We start from the raw sequence: 18,253 nt of genomic DNA, 5'->3' as shown, positions 1-18,253 counted from the left end.
CTCATAATGTATAAATGATTTTCTGTGGATAGGAGTATTCGTAGATTGGGTTGGATTGGGTTGAACTACTTTTTAGATCCAATCCAATTGTTCGGATTGTAAATTTCTTCGGCCCAAATAACTCTCATTAAAAAAAATGAACACCCAACTATGAAACATTTGGGTTGGGTTGGTTTGGGTTACTTGGCTCATTTATTTATTTTATAAAGGAAGTAAAATGTTTATACATAAAAATTCAATTTAACTATTTTCATATATGAATTAAGATTAACAACTCAATTTCAATTTATATAATGTATAATCTTTTTTTAAAGTACAAAAAAAATAACCATTTTTAAGAGTTGTTGAAGAATAAATTATCTAAAAAACTTATAAAATTAAAGAAAATTGAAATAAATATAGTATATCTAATTGTACCTAAACAAAATATATATATATATATATATATATATATATATATATATATATTAAGTTAATAATAAATTCGAGTTGGTTTGGTTTATTTTAGGTAACCCATGAACCAACCCAACCCATAAAATTTTCATTTATTTGAACCCAACCTAACCCAAAAGAATGAACTCTTTTGGATTAGGTTGATCTGTTTTTTCGAATCATCGAGTTTTTTTAACATCCCTACCCGTGGATCAAACAAAATAGTTTCTTTTTCTCTCTTATGTTTTCAATATTCATCTTCCTTTTGCATAAATTTAATTATGCTATTAAAATTAATTATAATGTTTAAACTACTTTTTATAATCAACTTGAAAAATTCTTTTGTAGAAATATATTAAAGTAACTTAAACTAGTTACGCAATTCTTATTATAATTTAATTCTAACTAATTGGTTGATAAATATATATATATAGTCAACAAACTCGTATTTATAAAAAGACTAAAAAAATCAAAATTTACCACTAAACTTTTAATTTTACATGTACTACTAACTTTGGAAGTGTTGAAATTTCTATCTTACAATAATTTTTATTTTGAGAAACTATTTATAAATTAGTAATTTTTGTGAATTTAAGAGCACAATGGGAATACGAATATAGAGAAAATATAATATAATAATATTAAATATATATAATAAAATATAAAATAAAATAACTAAAATTATAAAATTGGATAATATGAAAATTAGTAGAAGTGGAATTCTCACCAATGTATGTGTGATTTTAAAATCCACCGAATGCCATTATTTATAAGCAAAGTCGCAAGTAGGATGTGGACTTACATGAACACCAAACATGAATAATTACAAGACATATGGATATATGAAGGGTGATACATGGCTTTAGAACACTAAGCAATGAGTATCTATTTATTATTATAATATTCATAATACTCTCCTTTAGATATTCATATACATATATATGAAATATGCCTCGTTAAAAGAAAAACTCAATGGGAAAAAACCCTAGTGAAGGAAAAAAGAGTACATAGTTCATATAATACATACTCTTAAAAGAATACCATATATTTAATTCCCCTCATGAAAACATCACATAAGATCTCTGAGTCGCTGCATTCTAATGTTGTACATCAATTTTTCAAAACGTGCAATTGGTAATGCATTTGTAAATAAGTATGTCAGGTTATCATTCGAAAAAAATTGTTGTACAATGATGTTGTCATTTTCTTCAAGATCATGAGTGTAGAAAAGCTCCAGTGAAATATGTTTTATTCTATCTCCTTTAATATATTCTCCTTTGTTTGGGCTATGCAAGCTGTGTTGTCTTTGAAGAAAATCACAAACAGTGATCTCCATGAGTAGCGGAAGTGGATCGTTCCAAATTCCATTCAGATTGAACACAACAATTACAGTCTTAAATGGAAATGAATAAATTATGCATAATCAGAAATTACAACATGTTATAAGATGGTACAAGGGATAGATGATGCATACCTTTGAAAAACTATTCTTCAAGAATCCCTTGATCAGTATCCAATGTGTCCAACAGCAACACTCGAACGCAACAACCGGTACATCCAACGAACACGAACAACATGAACAACTGAATGCTCCTCAAACCCAATGGAGTTCAACTCGATTCATGAATGGATGTAGAACACCACCACAAGTGTTACCTTGGTATTCTCGGTGTGAGAATCCAGGAGTTGTGAACTCTGTATGATTTTGGAATGAAGAAGAAAGGAGGTATGCAATCAAGTAAACGATCGAGTAAGTGGGAGATAAGAACACTATCTATGACATAGACGATGTACTCGATCATTTAGGAAATGAAGGCTATCACATAGTCTTTGTTACTCGATCATGTAGCAATGATTGTATAGTCAACTATCGTATAGTCAACTATAAACGATCGTTTAGACTCTCAACGACTGTCGCTTAGTAAAAATTATTTTTACTTAATAGCTTTTTAACATGAAAATTTTCTAAATGGAACAACTACTAAATTTAGAAAACAATTTTTCTTTTATCTCAAGGTTACCATAAAACAACAAATAACCTCCCACTCAAATGGTTATTAGAGAAAAAGAAATAATTATCATATAATTAATATATTATAAATAAATATGATAACCAACTTATCACATTATATTTATAACCTATAATTTAAATATTTCATCATATGAAACATATAAACCATAATTCTTTTTCTATTTTATAGTTTTTAATATAAATCATATTTATATTAATTCCTCCATTTAATGTATCTCATACATCACACCAATTATATCACATATAATTGAATTTTCTCTTGTTAATTTGAACACTTCAAACTAACCCAAAATCTAATTCTGAACTTGAACCCATTGAACTACCAAGGGGACCTCATGGACCTATAGCTTGAAGCTCCAACGGTACGTGAATAACTGACTAAACTCTTTAGTCACGAAATCCATCATCCATTAACTGTTGGTCACTCCACTAAAGACCGACAGCTGCACTTTTCACACTACAGATATATTTCTGTGTCCATATAATCAATCAACAGTGCGATAACCCTTCACAAATCGCTCGTAACCACAGCTAGGCCAATTTACCGTTTTGTCCTGTAGTCACATCTAACTCCTTAAGTACCACTGATTCCTCTAATGAACAATAAGTCATAGTCTTACTATGACTGAGTTCTCTCTTCCAAAGAGAGGGTGTGGCCACTATGTCCAAGACTCGAAATCAGTCCTTAAGGGAGAAATTTATCTACTTACCCCTGGTTCGGGGAAGGAGAGAATTCCATATTGTGTAACTGAGTTTCCAGCTCCCCACTCAGATAAATCCCCAAAAAATTAGGCTTGTTGAGTTGGCAATCTGACCACTCTCACCCATACTAATCAAAGGACCGTCCTCATAGGCAGGAGTTTCCAAAACACTCAGGATTAAGGTCATGTCACCTATGGTTATTTTAGTGAGATGTAAGTCTCAATTATCAACGACGTTATATAAAGAGATGAATCATCTCGTGGTCCGGTCTTATACAAACTCTTTGTATAGGACACTCCCACTCACAGATCTCCACATGAATGATCATGATCAGATCATTTGTAACATTTTACAACACTTATAAATATCTACAAAGCGGATCGTATCCGTAGTGTCACTAGGATAAGGTATCCCTCCTTTATCCTTATACTACAGACCGTTTAATTCATTACTTAAGGCATGATCTACTTGTATGTCTAACATACATGCTTAAGTTTACATGAAATAACCACGGATCTTATTTTATTGGATTTGAGTAAATGCAAAAAAGAATATAACATTTATTTTATTAATAACAATGTGTACAAAATGTTTACAAACTACGAGACTCTGGGAGAATTAGGACACCAATCCCAACAGTCTTCTTATAATATTATTGGAAGATTTTTATTAGAAGATAAGTCACACATTTCATGAATATGTTAAGTCATTTACCTTAACCATACACATTCTCAACTAGCCTCGTGAATTACTAGAATTTCAGTATGATTTGAGGAAGTGGTCGTTATAGTCTGTTTCACCGATCGCCATGATATAACAGTTTTTCCATATGTGAACAGATAACCTGTTTGAGATCTAGCTTTGTATGTATCAAATAAATATCCAGAATCTGCATAACCAACTAGATAAAAATTTGATTTATTTGAATAAAAAAAATCCATATCGATTATTCCTCGGAGATAACGGAGTATATACTTAATTCCGTTCCAATGTCTTTTTGTAGGAGAAGAACTATATCTAGCTAATAAATTTATTGAAAATGTAATATCTAATCTTGTATTATTGGCAAGAGACATAAGTGCAACAATTGCACAAAGATATGGTACTTCAGAACCAAGAAATTCTTCATTATCTTCTCAAGGTCGAAATATATCTTTCTTTATATCCAATGAACGAACTTCCATTAGAATATTTAATGGATGTGTTTTATCCATATAAAATCTTTTCAAAATTTTTTCTATATAGGTTGACTAATAAATAAATATTTCATTTGTTAAATACTTAATTTGCAAACCAAAGCAAAAATTTATTTTTCCAAAATCTTTCGTCTCAAATTATTTCTTAAGATATTATATTGCCTTTGAAAGTACTTCAGGAGTTCCAATTATATTCAAATCATCAACATATACAGTTATAATAGCAAATCCTGATTGTGATTTCTTTATAAAAACACATGGACATATTGGATTATTTTGATATCTTTCTTTCAATAAATATCAACTCAGGTGATTGTACCACATCCGTCTTGATTGTTTCAATCCATATAGTGATCTCTGTAATTTTATTGAATATCATTCCTAGGAATTTGATGTATATGTTTCAAGTACCTTAAATCCTTATCAGATTCTCATATAAATATCATTATCAAGAGATCCAAATAAATATACTATGAATACATCCATAAGATACATATCCAAACTTTTATACATAGATAAACCAATTAAATATCTTAATAAAATTGCATCCACTACTGGAGAAACGTCTCCTCAAAATCAATGTCAAGTCTTTGTGAAAAACCTTAAGCAACTAGTCTTACTTTATATCTTATGGCCTTATTATTTTCATTTCTTTTCCTAGAAAATACCCATTTTTATCTCACGAGTTTAACACCTTTTGATGTTCAAACTACTGGTTCAAAAATCCGACGTTTTGAAAGTGAGTTTAATTCTGCCTCGATTACTTCTTTCCACTGAAGCATATCTTTTCTGTGTCGACATTCTTCAACAGACTTTGGTTCAGGATCCTCACTTTCAGATATAATATCAAGAGCAACATTATACGCAAATATATTGTCAATAATTACATTAGTTCGATTCCATCTTTTTTCTGTTATGATATAATTTATTGAAATCTCATTATTATTTTTAGGTATTTCACCTTTCTCACTAGTCATGTCGAGGATTTCTTTATGGGTATTTATATCATCAACCAAGTCTTTTTCACTATTAATTATTTTTCATTTTCGAGGATTTTTATCTTTGAAATCCACTGACCTACCACGCTTCTCGCGTATTCTAGACGCATTAGTGATAACTTGTTGTGTTGGGATATCAATTTTTTATGAAACATTTGTAACTGGTATATGTAACTTAGTTACTTTCTTTGCATCTATAAATGCATTTGATAATTGATTTTTTATATTTTGCAAATGAATTATTTTCTGAACTTCAAGTTCACATTGATCTGTATGGGGATCTAAATGAGACAACAATGATGCATTCAATATAATTTATTTTTCCAACTTTTTAATTCCTTCCCCTAATGTTGGAAATTTTATTTCATTAAAATGACAACCAACAAATCGTGTAGTAAATACATCACCCATCAAAGGCTCAAGATATTTAATAATCAATGGGGAATCATAATAAACATATATTCCTAACCTCCTCTGAGGACCCATCTTAGTGTTAGGGTTGATGCCCTAAAGTTTGTAGGGTCCTATAGTTTGTAAACATTGTATGAACAAATTTCATTTGTATTTCATTAAATATTTGATATTTTATTCATTGTCTATAAAATATGTGATATTTTAGTTGCATTAATCACAAACCAATAAACTAACATCCAAGGTTGTCATTGTAACTTAAACATGTATGTGGAGACATAAGGGTGGATCATGTTTAAGTGATAACCTAAATGGTCTATAGTAGATGGATAAGGTTGGTATCTTATTCTGGTAACATTACGAGTATGACCCGCTTTGTAGGTGTTACAATTGTTGTAAAGTACTACAAATGATCTGATCCTGATCATTCATGTATTAGACATGTGAGTGGAGATATTCTATACAAAGGAGTTTGTATAAGACCGAACCACGAAATGTTTAGTCTCGTTATATAACATCATTCATAATAAAAACTTACATTTCACCAGGATGATCATAGGTAATATAACCTGAATCCTGAATGAGTTGTGAACTCCTGCTTATGAGGGCGGTCCTTTGATTTGTATGGGTGAGAGTGGCCAGATCGCCGACTCAACAAGCCTACCATTTAGAGAATTCATTTGATTGGGGAGCTGGGAACACAACTACACAAGATGAAATTCACTCCTTCCCCAAAGTAGGGGTAAGTAGATAAATTGCTCTCTTAAGGGCTGATTCCAGGTCTTGAACAATGTGGCGCCACACCCTCTCCTGGTCCGAAAGAGGTTTGTCATAGTAAGACTATGATCTATTGTGCATTAAATAAATAAGTAGGAGTTAGATGTAACTATAGGAGCAAAACGGTAATTTGATCTAGCTGTACTTAAGAGCAATTTATGAAGGGTCATCATACTGTTGATTGGTTATATTCAATGAACACATAAATATATCTGTAGTGCGAAGAGTGTAGTTGTCGGTTTTTAGTGGAGTGCCCAATAGTTAACAGATGGTGAATAATGTAAACCAAAATAATCAGAGCCCACCACTCCTAGGTTCTCACCCCAAGAATACCAAGCTAGCATTATGGTTGTGTCCGGGTTGTGGTTAGAGAAATTCTTGAATAAGGTATTCAAGTTGTACGTGACTGTTCAAGGGAAAACGCGAAAAAAAGGTCCACGAAGTTGATATTCCTTGAACCCTTTCTTATAAAAGCATGCTATAATTTAATTTTAAATGCATATCTTTTGTATGTTTACTGTAAACTTTGTATTCGATAAATTATGGAATTTGGTCAATCCACTTCCGCTCAAGGTTCTCCTCACTAGAGTTCCCTCAATTGGTATCAGAGACAGGTTGTTGGTTTCTGATTCCAAATTTTATTCTTGTATTGAATTCGTTTACAGCACTGGTGGGTTTTATAATTTGCATTTTGTTTATGTGATAAACGTTTGTGGATGATATTGTTGATGGATGTTTTGGGATAGAACTCTCAGTTTAAGGCTTTAAATTTACAAAGTTGGTTTGTAAAGGGCCCTACATTTTTGGGCATTAAATATTGCAATCGAATCTATAAATTTATCAGTTTTTAGTCACTCGTGGTGTTCTGGAGGCTTCAAAGAAGGGTTGTAGACCGGTTTTTTTTTTTATAGAGAAGACGAAATAGAGGTTTCAGATCATGTAGCTAGAGCTAAACGATAGGGTAGATTTTGTTATGCAATCGTATAGCATTGTCTAAACGATCACATAGCTAATGCTACGCGATTGTGTAGAGTTTGCTACACGATTGTGTGGTGTTGGCAACATGATTGCATAGGCGCTCACTTACTGAACAATCGTGTGGTATTTTGGATACTTGATGCATGCTTGTGTGCTACATGATCGCGTAGACTATCATGCTCATTGCATAGTCATTAGCTATGTGATCACATAATATTACATACTCGACGCATAGCTGTTCAACGCATGTTGCGTTTGCTACACGATCAACTTCAAGGTGTTCTTTAAGGAGCGGTTCAGGTCGAGCGATTCATTACTTAGTTATATTTATATTATAAGTATAATATAAGGTTGAATGGTTTTAGGGAATGTATGGTATAGATTCATTACTTAGTTATATAAAAGCTATATATTAGTAATGAATGAACATTGCATGAAATATGACATTATCTTAGGTTAAATATAAATGTTATAATTGACTTATGTATGTCTAGCATGCAAGGATTAGTTTTAATTGTTTTATTTACTTATAATTGTTATATTAAATGAAATTAGAATTAAAATCAATAATAAAGAATTGCATGCATACATATAGGATAACTCTTACTTATAATTATTTTAAAATATGATTGTTATATAATTGTTTTAAAATATATACCACATCACATGTATATGTATAAATCTCAAAAAAGCTAAACCAAACATTCGGGGGATGACTTTAGACATGAAGAGAAGTCCACGATAAGTAGTTGAGAAATGAATCTAAAAGGCCAATGATTTCAACTCCTCAATCAAAGAATCTAGATTTGAATATGAAGATCCGTCTTTCCCAACTGCCCTCTTCGCCTTCTTTGCAAGTTCTGTTGCTCTGTTTCTCATCTCTTCTCCCTCTTCTTCCTCCATTATTCTCCTAATCGCTTTCTCCACAGCTTCACTTCCGATGAAATCTCCCACACCAGGCGCCCATTTCTGAACCCCGACTCCAACTCCGGTTTTCAGCACCTCCGTCACCAGTTTCTCGTTGTAAAACTGCTCCGCCGCCACCGGCCACGTCACCATCGAAACCCCGGCTGCCACTCCTTCCAGTGTCGAATTCCACCCGCAGTGTGTCACAAAACCGCCCACTGAAGGATGATCCAATATCAAAACCTGCGGTGCCCATCCTCTAATGATCAGCCCTGTTCCTTCCATCCTCTGTTCGTACCCTTCTGATAGCCAATCTTTTTCATCTTCCTCTTCTTCCCCTTTTCCTTTTCTGACAACCCAGATGAAATTTTTCCCGGAAGCTTCCAGCCCAATTGCAATCTCCTTCAACTGAGCAGAGTTGAATTTGGCCAAACTTCCAAAACAGACATACACTACCGAATTGGGTTTCTGGGAATCGAGCCATTTCAAGCACTCATGTTCATCAATGGCGGATTCTCTTCCTCTCTGCTTAGTTTCTTGAGTATCATTGTTGCATAATGAAAGTGGGCCAATTGGCCACGCCTTTCTTCCCAAGACATCTCTATAACAATCTACATACTCTGCTTCCAGCTCGTAAAAACTGTTCACAACAACTCCGTAGCAGTGCAATTCCGACTCTTTAACTTTGGTGATAAATTTGGTGAACTCGGTCTCGACATTCTCCCGAACGAATACGGGGAGTTTCATTTTGGTTAGCTTAATATCTCCGGGGAGATAAGGAATGGGAAAAGGCTCTGTATCTGAAGAAACATTCTTGTACGGCTCGTGAAGTCTCATGAACTCGGAAGCACATAGAGAGAAACAACTTGTGCCATGGAAAATGAGTCTGGGAATCCCTATTCTGTCGGCAATATCGTTGGTCCAAGGGAAAAACATATCGGAAACGAGGCAATCGGGGCGATTCTTCTGAAGAGCCTCCTCAAAAGGGGCTTGAAGCAAGCTCACTGCTTGGAAGAATTTTGGGAGCAGATCCATGGATGGAATGGAGTCAGCATTTTCACAAGAATCTGGTAGGCCCGCTTCCGCAGAAGGGAATTTGAGGATGAGAAGCTGGATCAGTGAATTGGAATTGTGAAGTGATTTGGAGATGGAGATGGAATTGAGAGGGGTAGTGACGATGGTGATCTTGATGCCGCGAGAAGCAAAGAGTTTGGCCATGTCGACGATGGGAATCATGTGGCCGTGAGCCATGAATGGGAACATGAAGATGTGGAACTGTCGGCCTTCGCTGCCCATGGTGGAGGAATTATTGATATATGAAAGAAATGAGTTGCAGATACAGAGAAGATGGAAGATTTTGTTGGACAAGATGAAAATATGAAGAAGAAAGTTGGGATTTGGGAGAATTTATAAGAGGAGAAAGTGGATATATATGTAGGAAATAGAAAGCCAAATAAGAATGGTTCTTCAATGTCGTCTTAGTTGGTATAAAAATAATAATAATAAATAAAAATTATGTACAAAGGTTGTCCTTTTGTTAGATAATTAAATTTTCTTATGCACCATTTCCGAAGCTTATGTTTTTTTTTTTTTTTCTTCATGGTCTCATGGCAATTGCCTTTTTTTCAATATATAATAATTCAATAATGGAATGTGTTAGAATGGGCTAGAGTTTAGGCATGTGCTAAAGAAAACTAGTTGTAACAATTATTTTATTTAAGAGTGTATATAGCTTCTTATAAGTTGGGTTGAAGGTTTTTTTTTTTTTTTTTGATAAACTCGAAAATTCGAATTGATTGGGTTGACAACCGAACCCAAAGAATGTCTCCAATCCAACCTAACCTAACCCTTAAAATTCGGGTTGGATTGGGTCAAGTTGTCGGTTATAACTTTTTTTTAATTAAAAAGATGTAAATATATACATAATACATGACTAATAACTAAAATCTCAATAAAATTCAAATGCTAAATATCAAATATTTGTGATATTTATTGCAAAACTTAAACAAAGACAAACATCATAATGATTTTAAAAGAGAAATACTGACAATTCATAAATTAATCAATACAAAGCAATGAAACTTTGATAAAGAGAAATACGTAGATACATAAATTAATCAAGTAGATACAGATATTATATATATATATATATATTCGGGTTGGGTTGGTTTAATCCAAATATTTTTTAACCAACCCATGACCCAACCCAACCGAACAAAAAAAAAAAAGTTTAACCCAACCCAATCTAAGACAAAACTAACCAAATCCAACATTTACATTTTGAATTGGATAATCGAATTGTCGAATTATTTGAATATCCCTAATTTTATGTTTAGTTTTGTTTTACTATAGCACTAATTGCAATTCAATGTTTATAATAGTCAACTTACTTCTATTTCTAATAATTCCACTTGCCCACACCCTACTCATTGACTTCTATTATGTATTTAAAAAAATGAACCACCTTATTTATAAATATAGCAAAATGACACTATATAAATCGCGATAGACATTTATCAATGTCAGTATATCCCTAATAGATAATGACATTTTACTATACTTGAAACTATTTTCAACAATTTTACCATTTAAAATAATTTCACGTACTTCTATATATTCATTATTCTCCATAATATTTTTAAATAAAAAATTAAGTATAGTTTTAAAAGAAACAAAGATAGTACTATTAATGATTCGATACTATACCTTAAAAATCTTTGGCAAGAATTTATTTTTCCAAATTATTTAAGTATGTATTAGTTTATGAATAACTTGTTTCTATATTATTATTAGAATAATCATACTAAAAAATACAATCCATTAAATTGATATTTTAGCATAACTAAATAGATAAAACATCGATTATTATCTCTTGACAAATGGATTATGTACCACCATGATTATTGAACTTAAAAAAAAAAAAGTAATAATGTAAATTTCCATATTATTTAGTTCATCCAATAAATTATCAAATCATACTACCTCATCAAAGATATAAGTTTATTATCATTATTATTTTTTAATGAGATATCTAGAATTCTAGAACTTAGAGTAGCAAAAAAGGTTAAGGCGACGGTGAGGTATTTGGTGGAAGGTTCCCGGGTGATAATAGTGTAAGCACTTGCGTCACACTAAATTCCTATAAAATAAAAATCAATCTCCACCATACGTTATATTTCACAAAATTGGTCTGAAAATTCTTTGACTCCAGTGACGAACGCGCTTTCGACTTCTTCAACACAACCCTACGCATCTTTATATACATATACACACACTTTTTCTTTGGAAATATATTTCAAAAGGAATTAATTTACACCGGTAATCATTTTGTTTTTTATTTTAGATTTATTGAGAATCTCATTTTTAAAAAAATCAATAGACGTCATATTTTTTATAAGTTAGTTGAGTTATTCCTCCCATTGTTAATTAGTTTTGAGATAGAATCTCATACTTTCAAATATGATATCATAGTCTATAAAGTCCAAACGGGTATTCGGTCTAATAAAAAGAAGTTGTAATTTGATCAAGAATTGTGAACCCAAAAGAGACACCATCTTGAGGGGGCATGTTGAAAATCCCACATTTGAAAAATCAAGAGACCTCATACTCCTTATAAGATAGATTACTAAGTGGTGGGCTAAGAGACCTCTCTCTCCATAGAGGTGGAAGTAGTGTCTATTAGTTTAATTAATTTTATGAGTATTGTAAAACACTTAGGGAGTGTTTGGGGCATTGATTATGCTAAGAAATATTATACATTCATATTTTCTTTTTATTATTTGTTATAGTGTTTACTATTTCCTCCTCAAACTAAAATACTTTATACCTCAAACACATACTATAATAACCTAAATTAAAATAATTTAAACTCCAAACACAAACTATTATAATCCAACTATAATAACTTAGGATTATAATAACAACTCCTTGCTCCAATCCCCTTAGTGAGTAAGTGAAAATTTAGAATGAGTAGTTGATGTTGTATTGAGAAGATCTTATACTAGGTTTTGGAGAAACTTACTTGTAAATGTGATAGGAGCTCACATTCAGAAGAGCCTAAAAACTTGAGAGAAGCTTTATTGTCGAAATTAATGGAGGCGGGAGCTAAAACTTGGGAAAAATATGTTGGGAAAAACTTCTCACTTCTACCACAGGAATAAGTAGAAAAATAAAGGAGCTCCATGCCATTTTTATTATGTTTAAGATTTCTACATCATTTCCCTGTGCTTCTCTGCAACTCAATAGAACTATGTTGAATCTCTCTCTTTTTCTTTTAATATATATTTCATTAACAACTTTGTTTTTCTTCTTTATCTCTATATGTAGACATTTTTTTCAATTTTGTGCACCAATCCCTTATGTAGGTATGTTTTTTTACTTCTTTTCCCCACAACCCTAAGCTACTTTTTCTATTGTTATTTACTAAACTTCTAACTTTGCTTTAAAAAAAAAATAAATAAATAAATATATATATATATATATATATATATATATATATATAATAAAAGACCTTCTAACCTTATATATTTTTGTTTTTTTAACAATTGTAACCATCTAGATGAAGGAAAATGATGACAGATGAAGACAATCTTCTTTATATTTATATTTATTTAATTAATTTCTTTTATTCCTTTGTGTGAGATTGAGATTAATCTTTTTTAGATTGAGGTTTAAATTAACATTCTTTTTTAAGGGAATTGAATACTAGTTATAGACATATTAGAATTAGATTTTTAATTCTAATAAAAGATGTTCACTTTTATTTTTAAACTTTTCTTATTATAAATACAAATATTATTAATTTATTTGTTTGCTTAATATCAAAGCTTCAAACTATCTAAAAAAAATATCAAAGATTCAAAGCAATAAAAAAAACAATTAATTTTTTAATGTGGGAAGTCATCCTTTGATATTTCTCCTCAATTCTTCATTCATTAAGTACTCAAATTTGATTTATTATGTTTTACACTGCTTGGATAAATAGTCATTATATAATAAACATTAGAATTTATATAATAAAAGAGAAAACTAATTGTAAATATAGAATTTTTATAAGGTAGATTTAGACCTAGAAATCTGAGAAGACAAAAATGGACATCTCAAGTTGGCCCATTTTAAAGAGAAACCTATTTCAACAACTATCTTTCTTCCACGGGTCTGGTCCATTTTCAAACCCTATCATCCTTTGAAATTGGAGAAGACAAATCAATTGCAAGTGATTCATCTTCAATAATAGGTTTAAAAGGTCTTCTTCATTGACAAAATTATTTAAATCAACAAATCTATCAAGTAGATTATTTAAATGTTAAAGTGACTTGCCAACTAAGTTGATGATTTGAATTTAAATTTGCCTCGTGAAGTTCGTCCATGAAATTACTTCACGTCATTTCTCGTGAAGTAACTTCACGAGACGAACTTCATGAGAAAAAAGACAAAAATGACATGAAGTTGAGTTCGTTGAGTTCATTTCTCGTGAAGTTCGTCTTGTGAAGTTACTTCTAAGTAAATTCACGAGACGAACTACTTCACTAGACAAACTTTACGAGACAAAAAACAAGAATGACGTGAAGTAAGTTCATTTCTCATGAATTTCGTCTCGTGAAGTAACTTCACCGGACGAACTTTACGAGACAAAAGACAGAAATGACGTGAAGTTGAGTTCATTTCTCGTGAAGTTCATGAGACAAATTTAAAACTAAATCATCAACTTGGTCAACAAGCCACATCAACATTTAAATAATCTAGTTGGACAGATTTGTTAATTTAAATAGTTCTGTTAATGAAGAGGGTTTTTTAACCCTATTATTGAAAACTTGGGGACTAAAATGGCTAATTTAAAACTTCAGGGATCAAATGCAGTTATTCCAGAAAATTTGGGGACTAAAAAGGTATTTTTTCATAGAATCTATCATTGATAGTTTTTCTTTATTAGTAATGCTAAAATGCTTATATCTTAGTATAGTTATTTTTGTTGAAATAATTTCTCGGCGAGAGAATACATTTGTTTCATTTAGATATTCAAATAGCTAAAGTAGATGAAATAAATTCTTCACTTCAAAAATCAAACACTTGAGATCAGTGATAGAAGGTATCACTGACAACTTTATATCATTGATAGAAGCTATCAATGATAGTTTGATATGAATGACAGAATCTGAGAGCTATGAAATTTAGAATTCATCGAACAAACGAGGACGCATCCCTGAAAAGAATCAAATCAAAAATGTAAAAAAGGAAATATAATAAAGGGAAAGAGAGGGCAAATTTGAAATTTTTAAAAAACTAATACCTCGACCAATCAAAAGTTGCTATATTAGCAAAAATTCCAAACATGGATATATGATAAAAAAAAATTCCCTGTTTGTATTATTTGAAACAAATTTCCTATAAAATATATCAACAAGTGCATCAACAATATAAATGAGTGTATCATTATCAAATTTATCGACAATATATCAATCAAGTGTATCGGGATTATAAAAGAGTGCGTCAATATCGAGTTTATCAAAAGTATACTACTCAAGTATATCAAATTTATCAACAATATAAACGAGTGAATGATTGACAAATTTATTAGTCAAATACAACATTATCAAGTATATCAGTCTAGTGTATCAAGTGTATGATGTACTTATATTTTGTATATCATGAGTGTATAAGCAGCATTTCTAACCTCAATCAACATTCAATAAGTAATTATCATATTGTGTTTTGTCATTACTGTTTTAATTCATTTTAAGTATATCATTACTATATTAATTATACATTAATACCTATTAAATATAAAATTCCAAGTATATTCAGAAATATATTATTAAGAGAATTATTTTAGTATATTAATCAAAAGAGGGTATTTGTACTTTTATGTTCGATCTGTGGTGGTGTTTTGCTATATCTGCAAAGAAGAGAAGTAGAACACGCTTGCAATTATTATGTGCTTTTATTTGTAATTATTATTATTATTTTGCTATGCATCCAAACGGCCAAAGATAGAAGAAGTATGAATTATTATGTGTTTTTATTTATTCTTCTAACTATAATGTGCGATTCCCTAAAAATCTTTAGAACATCTTGATATTTAAATTTTGAAACAACGTTGATTAGTAGATTTTAAGTTTTGTTTCCGCTTCTAAGTTATTTTCAAATATTGATAAGTAGATTTATTTCCACCATTAAATTATTAATTTTGAAACAAATCTATTAACCATGAATAACTGATTTCTCAAATATATTTGTGAATGAACAATAATAAATCAAGTTTAAATATGAAAATAATAATCATACCTTATCGTTAGAGACAATAAGTTTATGAATTATCAAGATTTAATTTTGCCATGATCAAATATTTCTTTATTGAAAAACGAAAACTTCAACTATTATTTTACCATTCTTTTCATCATAACATTCTAAAAAATGGAGATGGACCATAAAAAAGAAAAGTTTTCATTTATTTTTTGAAAAATATTTAGTTATTATGTGAAGAGTTGTGTATTATTTGTATAGAAAATTATAAAGGAGTGTAGATGTAATTTACACTTGACTTACTTTTTCACTCTCATCTCTCTCTACTCTTCCATATTTTTTTTCCCCTCTCCTTCGATCATATGATGCCTCTTCTTAGAATGATAACTTATTGAAAACAAAATTGTAAAAAAGGATACAAATAATTAATAGAAAAAGATACAATGGACATGTAACAAAAAAACGAATGGCAAAATGGAGAGAGAAAGATTCTCTCCATGTAACACTATGGTATGGATTAATTATTAAAAAATAATAATAATAATAAAATAAAAAGGGCAATCGCCAAGATCACGAGAGACAAAAAAAAAAAATGAAAGAAAAAAATAAAGCTTTGCAAATGATGCATAAGAAAATTGAATTATCTAACAAAAGGAAAAGCTTTGAACATTATTTATTTATTAAAACTAAGACGACATTGAAGAATTCCATTCGTATTTGGCTTTCTATTTCCCACATGTTATCCGGTAAAAACAGTGACTCAAATACATTTCAACTAGTCTGGTTTACATAATAAAATGTATATATCATGTAACTGATAGATAGTATGTATTATAAATACCTATTGATCAGAATAAAGTAACATAGTATTCATCATACTTCCTATTTTTCTGTAAACTATAACTACTGTAAGCAATCTTCAAGAGAGAAAGAGAAAGTATCTTCCCGTGGATGTAGGCTTATTGGCTGAACTACGTAACTCTGTGTGTTCCTTCTTCTTCCCCTTACCTTCTTCTTCAATGTTCATCTGTTTCTCTGCAAAATCAACGAAAAACAATTTTATAATCAAATCACAACGTTTTCAAAGCATCAAGTTTCATCGAGTAGATAACAGAAACTCATTGAGTATAGAAAAATACTCATCACGTAAAGAGGAACAACTATCGAGTAAGAGAGAAAAACATACAGAATTTCAGTGAAGAGAGAGAGAGAATTCTTATCTGAATGAAGAAGTTTTCCTCAGCCTTTCTGATCAACAAAGTCTGAAAGAAGTTGTGCCATACACGTGTTTGAGGATCCCTTCATGATCGTAGCTGAACCTCGGCCTTTTCTTCCACTAACTCAGGATTGATCTTGTTTCTTTTTGAATTGAGCCTACACAAGATAGAATAACCCAACAAAACTGGTATCAAAGCGTTTTAAGATCATCAAGATCAACATTCTTGAAGCATCAAAATTCTCAAGAAAACAGTTCTTGGCATTTTTTCAGGTTAGTGATGGTTGTTGCTAGATTTGAGATAGAAAAGTTTGATGGAAAGGGTTTTTGGTCTGTGGAAGGTCAAAATCAAGGCTATTCTTGGACAATAGAAGGCTCATAGAGCCCTTTCAGACTCATCTACTTTACCACCTACGTTGACAGCTCAAGAAAGGAAAGATATGGAACTTATTGCCTATGGAACCTTAGTTCTTAATCTCAGTGATAGCATCTTGAGACAGGTGATCGATCAAGACACAACTTACAAAATGTGGGTCAAGCTGGAAGGTCTCTATGAAACTAAGAATCTGCCTAACAAGATGTTTATAAGAAAAAAGTTCTTCACATTTAAGATGATTCTGCTAAAACACTATCAGACAATTTGGCTGAGTTTAAAAAGATAGTTTCTAAGTTCAAGAGCCTTGGTAAAAAGATTGGTGATGAGAATGAAGCCTTTGTTTTGTTGAACTCCCTACCCAAAGCCTATAAGGAGGTAAAGAATGCCTTGAAATACGGCAGAGAGTCAGTCACCATTAATGCCATTTTTTCAACATTAAAAACTAGGGAGTTAGAGCTTCATACAGTAAAAAAGGAACAACCTAGTATAGAAAAGCTATTTATCAAGGGCAGGAACAAGTAGAATCATTCTAAAGGGACTAAGAATCAGTATGGTGAAGAGCATAAACTAAAAACCAAACTGAGATGTAATTACTGTAAGAAGAAAGGACACTTAATGAGGGATTGCTACAGTTTAAAACGGAAAAATCAAGAAAAAGAGAAGGATCAGAAAGGAAAACAGCCAGAAGCCTCAGTGGTTGAAGGGTTTTATTTCTATTCTGATACTTTAGCCTCTACTAGAAACAAAATCAATCAAATAAGTCCTCTAGGGAAGCATGACTAGGTACTTGACTCTGGCTGTACCTATCATATGACACCCTTTAGATCTTGGTTTAATACCTACAAGGACATGGATGTGTACATAGGGAACAATAAAGCCTGCAAAATCAAAGGGATTGGTTCAGTATCCTTAAAGCTAAAGGATGGATCAATCAAGCTTCTTAGAAAAGTGAGACATGTATCTTTACTCAAGAGAAATTTGATATCT

At 31.3% G+C, this 18,253-nt stretch overlaps 1 protein-coding gene across 1 annotated transcript; it reads right to left on the bottom strand.

Annotated features, from left to right (window-relative positions):
• Positions 1 to 8,139: 8,139 nt before the first annotated feature.
• On the bottom strand, positions 8,140 to 10,029 carry LOC120077903 (scopoletin glucosyltransferase-like). The gene has a single exon (XM_090314066.1). The coding sequence runs from the start codon at positions 9,726 to 9,728 to the stop codon at positions 8,289 to 8,291; it is 1,440 nt and encodes a 479-aa protein (XP_090170192.1). The 5' UTR covers positions 9,729 to 10,029; the 3' UTR covers positions 8,140 to 8,288.
• Positions 10,030 to 18,253: the final 8,224 nt, after the last annotated feature.

This window comes from Benincasa hispida, chromosome 5, assembly GCF_027475165.1.
Source record: "Benincasa hispida cultivar pf3 chromosome 5, pf3_genome.v1.1, whole genome shotgun sequence".
NCBI lineage: Eukaryota > Viridiplantae > Streptophyta > Magnoliopsida > Cucurbitales > Cucurbitaceae > Benincasa > Benincasa hispida.
The sequence above is the reverse complement of the archived record's forward strand: the minus strand, read 5'-3'. Positions and strand labels throughout refer to the sequence as shown.

What these genes read in the sequence shown, in the direction of transcription:
- LOC120077903 (XM_090314066.1), bottom strand. Translation starts at nt 9,728, where the DNA reads ATGGGCAGCGAAGGCCGACAGTTCCACATCTTCATGTTCCCATTCATG.